At 37.7% G+C, this 8,372-nt stretch overlaps 1 protein-coding gene across 1 annotated transcript; it reads left to right on the top strand.

Moving 5' to 3' along the window:
* The first annotated feature begins 579 nt into the window (after window positions 1-579).
* LOC138589282 (cytochrome P450 3A40-like) lies at window positions 580-7,196 on the top strand. Its single transcript, XM_069659494.1, has 13 exons — window positions 580-684; window positions 1,967-2,060; window positions 2,145-2,197; window positions 2,688-2,787; window positions 2,898-3,011; window positions 3,167-3,255; window positions 3,824-3,972; window positions 4,059-4,186; window positions 4,276-4,357; window positions 4,871-5,031; window positions 5,150-5,376; window positions 5,462-5,624; window positions 5,720-7,196. The coding sequence occupies exons 1-13, from the start codon at window positions 614-616 to the stop codon at window positions 5,819-5,821; spliced, it is 1,533 nt and encodes a 510-aa protein (XP_069515595.1). The 5' UTR covers window positions 580-613; the 3' UTR covers window positions 5,822-7,196.
* The last annotated feature ends 1,176 nt before the right edge of the window (window positions 7,197-8,372 follow it).

The raw sequence follows: 8,372 nt of genomic DNA, 5'->3' as shown, positions 1-8,372 counted from the left end.
TCTGCCAAAGACACTAATAAATGTGTTGCTGTCTTCATCGTCATTATCATCATTTAAGCTACTTTACAACTGTAGCACTGCTTGAGTTGATTGCTTTATGTTCACGCTAGCTAACGTTAACAAAATACATGACAAAAGTAGCTTACTTTAAATACACTAACTTATAGTATTGTGCACCAAGTTCAGACAGTCTACTTCTTCTTCATCCTCCTTATCCTCCTCATAGTCCTCCATGTTTGATATATGTTTGGCCTAACAATGGACTCCACCACATTAAAAAATACTATAGAAATAATCAATCTTGTCGCTGATGGTCTGGTTTGCTTGGTCTGTTTCAGTGAAAAATTACTCATATTCACTTACATATTTTTTTTTTTTTTTTTAATTTTAATGGCCCCTGTCAGCCACAGGCCCTTAATCTTAACTTTCACCCATTAATCACTACGTCCACATTTCACATGCCAAACAAAAATGTACCCGGACCATTGACCAATGACCGATTACATAACTTGCTTGTTTTCCTACGTTGTGGGACCGCCTCTGAACGGAGCACAAGTAGTCTAAAGTGGGAAGTGATCGGCTACAGTCAGCAGCGGTGCGACCTCGAGAAAAGATGGGACTAATTCCGGACTTTTCGATTGAAACCTGGACTTTAATAGTATTTGTCATCACCCTCATCGCAGTGTGAGTATGCGGTCTCGTTCATCTCTGTTTTCAGATGCTAAGAGATCAATTTTACACAGGTAATTCCTCTTAAAGGCGGAAATAATCAATATGGTTGTTTACTTGCTGTCGTCTCCAGGTGTGGGGCTTTGTGAGGATGTTTAAACTCCGTCTATGTTTGCTGTAGTGCTCTCGAAAAAGTTTTGCGATTAGATTCAACATGCAATTAAAGCTATAGTATGGTACCAAGTTGTATGGTATGATTAAGCTTTACTTTGTTCAGTGTAACGTTTGATATTACAGCTAAAAGACACTGGTTGTATCTGATGAAATAGACGCGATATGGAGCCACTACAGTTACATAATCAATGACAAAGCAGCAAAGGCTGTTGGAACATGCAGGTCTTTTTGAGGACTTGATTAGTGTAATATATATTAAAGAAAGAAATCAGCAATTCTGTAAAGGATGGATCTCCTAAAAATGCAAGTGTGTTACTTTAGTTTGGGTATTACTTGATTATTTAGTACATATTGTTAAGGTTTTTAACCAACTCAGGTGTCCATTAGTTTCTCTTGCTCATGTGACCTCCCTCAGGTTTCAGATTGCACATACCAACAACTATGGAAAAAGTAAACATCACCCCACCCTAAAAAGTTCAGCAAAATCAGACAACAATGCTGAGCAGAGGTCCATCAGGCAAAACAGGCTAATTTGGGTGTACCAAGGGTGTGTAGGAGCATTATGTGCAAGCCGGTAATTGGTAGATTGTGAAATGTGGATTAAAGAGAGTAAAGTCATCATTCCATATTAATAGAGCCTCATACAGCAGGCATTCCGATCTGTTGTTTGGTAGTAAGCAGTGCTTTCATATTAGCCAGACAATAGGAGCTTGTCTGTGATCATGTAAGGGCTGTGAAACACAGCTGCACTCACAACAGATACAGTGGACCGTAATTGAGGTAACATGACATAAGGGCTGTTAATTATGATGTAAAACGGCCAGTTTACTGTCATTAATATAGCACTGATTTCTGATAACACTTGGCAGGATTGTATGTGTAGACTGTAGCGTGTACTGTTGTTGCTCTTTGTATGTATAAGACACAAAAGAAGGCCAACAATTGAATCCTTTTTCCACAGTCCTTTATAAAAGACCTTTTCCCTTTCACTTACAATATGAATGCACAGTATAAAAAGACTTTTCAAAGACATGAAGTTTGAATTTCACTTAAGAACAGCAGGGTGTCGAAAATGACTCTTGCTATATCAGATCTGATATCTAATCCTACTTTTAATCCCCAGATATGGATATGCTCCATACGGCTTTTTCAAGAAAATAGGCGTCCCTGGGCCCAAACCTTTGCCTTTTATTGGGACATTTTTAGAGTACAGAAAGGTGAGACACATTTGCACGATTAGCACTGTTATCTTTGTTCATATTTTGCAGCTACTTTGTTTAATCTCTCGTTTTATTCCTTAGGGCGTCCACAACTTTGACACAGAATGCTTTCAGAAATATGGAAAATTGTGGGGGTAAGTTTATGTGTATTATATTCTCTGACATTAAAGCTCCTGTGAGGAGTTTCTCGCTGGTTATGAAACCAGGTTTATATGACCTACAAAACCAAACCAGACCATCAGCGACAAGATTGATTATTTCTGTATAGTTATTTTTAATACCTGAAACTGCTGGCGGGGGGTAGGTGTCAGACGAAGAGATTAACTGCACGCTGCCTTTGTTTACATTTTCCAGGGCGAAACTTTAAAGTGAGTGATACATATGACTGTTAAAGAAAGCAGGATGAGATTTCTTTGTCAAAAAACACCACTTAAGCATGTCCAGGACAAAATTAGCAAAGAGATAAGAGGTACGGCTTTGTCCACAGGGGGCGCCAAAATCAACACAAGCCAAAAGATCCTCACAGGAGCGTTAATGAAGAAAGTTGATTTCATAATATACATTTCAGATGCAATGCTCCAGGCCCTGACTGAGTCATGACAATATCCGCTTTTGCTTTTCAAGAGTGTACGATGGCAGGCAGCCCGTGTTGGCTGTAATGGACACAGCTATGATCAAAATGATCCTGGTCAAGGAGTGTTATTCTGTGTTCACCAACAGACGTGTAAGAAATATACACTTTACGGACAATTTCCAAAGTTTATACCTTGATACCAATTGAAGAAGATAATGTAAAGGTGGCTTCCTTTCTCTGTGTGTGTGTGTGTTGTTTAGGATTTTGGCCTTAACGGACCCTTGCGTGATGCTGTGTCAATCGTAGAAGATGACGAATGGAAGAGAATTCGCAGCGTGCTTTCTCCATCATTCACCAGCGGACGTCTGAAAGAGGTAATTAAAAATAAAAGCAAACACCATCTCACAGATTTTTTCTAGGAACTATTTAATTTTTTTTGTATATTATTCACTAGTGCATTCAAACATGTTGGTCCATACCTGTCTAAATACTTGATGATTTAATGGTTTTGTAATTTGCTTTGTGGCAGATGTACAAGATAATGATGCAGCACTCAAGTAACCTGCTCAAGTGTCTTCACAACAAAGTTGAGGCAGACGAAGTCATAGAGGTCAAAGAGTGAGTAATGTTCACTTACTATTGACTTTTCATTAGTAATATTCTGTAATTTTTTTATTATTCGTGCTTAATCGTGAACATTTGTTAAAGTAGTAATCTCGAAGATCTCAGTTTTGTTCTCTTTGGCGGCACCTGTGGCAGTAATTATGGGAGCACACTTCCCAGATATCCAGACAGTGTTTCATGTGTGACGTCCACGGTTGGCTCCAGTTGTAACTCTTGATTTTCCTCGCTGATGGTCGCTTTACTTTTTAGACTGTTTGCCTTCATCTGAGCGTTGAATTTGTTTCTTTTTCTTTAGATTTTCACTTATTTTTGAAGTTGTATCTGTAGTCATCGATCTTTTCATTGTTCGTTCATAGTAGATTATTGTTTGCTTGCAACACTTTAAAAGCAGACACTTAGCTCCGCCTACCCTCTCTGACAGACCAACCACTGCTGTGTGATGGAAAACGCGTCACTAACTGGGCGCGGCTTGTGAATTTTCTGCGAAAGACGCCACTTCCTTGTTCGTTCTTCTCATTCCAGAATAGCGTAGTTGGAATAACATGATTGACTTTCTTTGCAGAGTATTTGGCCCGTACAGTATGGATGTCGTCACCAGCACTGCCTTCAGCGTGGACATCGATTCTATCAACCATCCCTCTGACCCGTTTGTAGCCAACATTAAGAGAATGGTCAAGTTCAACTTCCTGAACCCCTTGCTTGTAATTTTGGGTATGTCAAAAATTGTGCTGTAACCACAATGTTTATCTTTTCATCATGCGCCCTTCATTGACTTTTTTTAATTATTTTTTTTAAAGTTCTGTTTCCATTCATGGGGCCAATTTTTGAGAAGATGGACATGTCATTCTTCCCTGCTCCAGTGTTGGAGTTCTTCTACAACTTTCTAAAGACAGTCAAATCAGACCGCAACAAAAATGAGCACAAAGTAAAATAGTTTTTTTTTTTTTTACAACCTTTTCTTTGAACACAGTTTGGACAATCAAAATAATCATTCTACTTTTCCTTGTCTTGCAGAACCGCGTGGACTTCATGCAGTTGATGGTGGATGCTCAGGTTGCGGAGAACAGCAAGGAGGAATTGAGTTCGGAAAAGAAAGGTAACGAAGAAGCAACTATTGCTTTTTAATCTGCTTGGTTTCATCGTATGTTCTTTAATGCTTTGCTTGCTGCATTTTACCAATTAAAAATTGGAGCCTGCAGGGAAGTAATATGTAAATCTTATGACATTTTACAAATGTTATCTTTTAAAGGTAAAAAATAAGGCTAAAAATTAACGTAATTAGCAAAACTCCTGGGAGTTTATGACATTTCCTGTGTCATAAAGTTTGGGACCTTGACAACAATGATTTAAAGGTGATACATTTATGCTAAGTGTTTTGGCTCATAGTGAAGGAAACCTTTGGCATTGTTTTTAGTACAGTCCCATTTTTCTCCAGTTTTAAAATCAGAGTCAAATCCCAGCGAAAGGCCAGTCATAAAGTGAAAAGGTTCATGTTCAGAGAATGAAGGAAACAACGATCAGTCACAAGCCTTTCCAGACTACAAAGTGGGTAATTTGAACCAAGTCCTGATGGTGATGATGGTTTAATGATGGCGTGTTTGTGTTGCAGGCTTGACTGATAATGAGATCCTTTCTCAGGCCATGATATTCATCTTTGCTGGCTATGAAACCAGCAGCAGTTCACTGGGATTTTTAGCCTACAACCTGGCAACCCACCCTGAGATCCAAAAGAAACTCCAAGAGGAGATTGAGGAAACGTTCCCAGGAAAGGTAACTTGACTTTTCTTGTCTTTTGTTTTCATTCTGCGACTAATTTAGTTTATTTTTTATCAACAATTGAATGTGTGTTACAAACCTATAATGACTTCATACTGTATCTTCCCTCCAGAGTAAACCGACCTATGAACCCCTGATGCAGATGGAATACCTGGACATGGTGCTGAATGAGTCAATGAGGCTTTACCCCATTGGTAACCGTTTAGAGAGGGTTTCAAAGGCCTCTGTTGAAGTGAACGGTGTGACCATCCCCAAAGGAACCACCATCATGATACCAGTTTACCCTCTTCAGCGTGACCCCGCTTTGTGGCCCGAGCCGGACACCTTCAAACCTGAAAGGTACGCTGCCGAATTAACGGCAGGTAAAGGTCAAATCTAACCCAAATGTAATAGTTTGGGTAATCAGTTTGTTCTTTATTTTCAGGTTCAGCAAAGAGAATAAAGACAACATCGACCCATATGCCTTCCTACCCTTTGGAGCCGGGCCAAGGAACTGTATTGGCATGAGATTTGCTCTCCTCATGATGAAGTTGGTCATAGTGGAGATCCTTCAGGACTTCAGCTTTGTCACGTGCAAGGAGACAGAGGTGAGAAGACAAATTGTTGTTTTTTATGTGTGATTAAGACAGAGCTTATTTGAGTTTTACAAACTTAATTTCTGACTTATTTCTTGCTTTCCTAGATTCCACTGGAACTGGGAGTTGATGGATTTACCACCCCAAAGAATCCCATCAAACTGAAGCTGGAGCCCAGAGCAACTGCTGCCGAGTCTCCCTCAAGCTAACTCTGATTTATGCACCTCACTTAACATGCTTAAAGTCACTACTGTATGCCACCTGTTGTAGAAAACTATATTCTTCTAAAATTAGGTTGTGTGCGCACAAACTAACCACTTACATTAAGTTGTTTAGCCGATTCTAAACTATTGTGAAATGAAGTACAATTCTGAATGGAGCAGATATCAATAGACTTTGTTGGATTGAAAGCTACCTTTTGTTTACAAATAGTCTACAGCTTTATATTTTGATTCAAACAAAATCAAATGACGCCATTATAATGGGACAGAATTTAATGCAAAACTTGCATACTTTTACATAGCAATGACAGGGTTGACGGTACAGTACACTATTGTACGATAATGAAGTCAAATCAACAACTTTGCTGCTGAAGCTCGGGTCTAGTATAAAAGACCACTGCAAATGTTTTTTGTCTAATTAAGTTTTAATTACTTAATAATAACTTAGTAATAAATAATTACTTAATTACTTAATTAATTATTTAATTACTTTTGTCTACATGTATTTTAATGGGCTATAGAGTCTTTTTGATATCTTTAATATTAAAGAATACTAATATGTGAATGTACTACTACTGTCCCAAAGCCACACACAGAACATGCACATACAGATAATATGTGATATATATATATATATATATATATATGTATATATATGATAATATGATACTAATATGTAACCACTAATTGCACACAAGCTTTTAAAATTGATAAAATGATTTCTTGGGTTTGTTTCCATGTTGAGTTTTCCGGGTGGATGTGCTCTTTGCTCCACATTTCAAATGTATGAAAGGAGGAGCCAAGTGCAGCTGAATGGGAGGGCCTTTTAACTAACATTGTATCATCGATTTATACTCATACACCACATTTTAATCATGGCATTACACATGTTACTGATATGTTCTCAATCACAATCATATGTGTGCCTTTTGCTTATAATTTATCAAATAAAATTGTCGCATTCAGTTTGATCACTGTGTGGTTTTGGTGCTTCGTCACACAATTGAGACAGATGTTGACGAACCTGTTGCTATGTTTGATTTAGTGATCTGCATTTTTAGCTATAGTTGGAAGGTACTTTGAAAAATATAATTTTTTTGTACTAAAGATTTAATTCATTTATAATGTATGATACAATGTTGATAATTAAGTGATCCAACAGTGGGAAGAGTGGTTTAAACTAGTGACACCTTAACGAGCTATGACATTAAAATCGGTCTAGATACACAGTCAGAAAAATTACATTGCTTCTTATAATATATAATATAATAGCTGCAATATAATATCTTATATAATAATCCAGTTATATAATTGACAGGGGAATCTTTTTCTCCATAAATTATGTTAGTACATTTCTACTTGCAATGGGTATTTTTTACAATGTTTTGCTAATTTGATTTAAAGGATCTGGATACTACATGAAAATGTATGACATTAGCTGTAATAAATAATAAAAAGCAAGTCAAATACAGACTAAAGCCGGCTTTGTACATGACAACATGTAAGAAATTTTTTTTATTGCAATGCTTTACAGCTTACAAAATCACAGGAGGACTCTGACCTCTGACTTAAATGCAGTATGATATGCCCTGTCTCAGGTACCTACAGTTGATACTTGGTGTACAGGTGAAGTTATAAGCACAGTCTGGTGTGTACAGAGGTGAGAATAACATTTAGGCTTGCAGTGTGAGAAAAGGCTGCTGATGTGTTGTTCCAGCAACAAAGGCTGCCAAATCTGGAGCAGATCCCTTAACAAAAACATCTCGTCTATCAGGTTTCTGCTCCTACTTTTCAAAAAGACCCGGTCTATAAAAAAGCAGGCGAGAGACAAAAGGAGAGGTAGAAGGTAGAAGAACATAGATTAGACTATTCACTGCCTACCCTCTCTCTATTCTACTTCACTGAATAACTGGCCTACTTTTAAATGGCAGGACATTGTTTAAAGGGCCTGATGAATCCCACCATGACCTCACACTTTGACAAAACTAACATAAGGCCACTTCACTATATAGCTTTACAGAAACATAATTGGAGCTACTACTGACTGAAGCCTAACTTAAATCATGGTCGCATTACAGTAGCTATATGAATCTTACCTCTGTAAAGTGTCAATAGAAAACACACAAATTAAACTGATTTGAATTTAAAGCTGCAAAACAAGGGGGTTAACCTGATAGCTAGATTACACTGAACTAGGAAAACATGTTTAGATCTCTGAGAATTTTTTATGGCCAGCATGCTCACTCCCTAACATGATATTGGCCTACTTGTCTACACAGCAGGGACTTATGTCTCATGGAGTAGCGATACTGTCAGTTGGCCATTAAGGGGAGTTAAAACACCACGTGAGACGATGCAAGCCCAAACAAGGCGTCAATTTTATGGGAATTTTATGAACCTGCTGTATGAGTTTTCCGGATATGTCTATGTATTGTTTTTGCAGGAACATTATTTGCAATAATGTCTTCATGGATTTATATTTGAATTTTATTCAACAGAATTCAAAGTCTGAGCGCATTCTAAACGCAAAACTTATTAA

The sequence above is a fragment of the Semicossyphus pulcher genome, unplaced genomic scaffold (assembly GCF_022749685.1).
Source record: "Semicossyphus pulcher isolate SPU_LCO1_2020_fin unplaced genomic scaffold, fSemPul1.0.p SCAF_13, whole genome shotgun sequence".
Taxonomy (NCBI): domain Eukaryota; kingdom Metazoa; phylum Chordata; class Actinopteri; order Labriformes; family Labridae; genus Semicossyphus; species Semicossyphus pulcher.
The sequence above is the reverse complement of the archived record's forward strand: the minus strand, read 5'-3'. Positions and strand labels throughout refer to the sequence as shown.

What these genes read in the sequence shown, in the direction of transcription:
- LOC138589282 (XM_069659494.1), top strand. Translation starts at nt 614, where the DNA reads ATGGGACTAATTCCGGACTTTTCGATTGAAACCTGGACTTTAATAGTA. An exon ending in CTGTGTTCACCAACAGACGT is followed by an intron (nt 2,788 to 2,897) that starts GTAAGAAATATA and finishes TGTGTTGTTTAG; the next exon opens with GATTTTGGCCTTAACGGACC. An exon ending in TCACGTGCAAGGAGACAGAG is followed by an intron (nt 5,625 to 5,719) that starts GTGAGAAGACAA and finishes TTGCTTTCCTAG; the next exon opens with ATTCCACTGGAACTGGGAGT.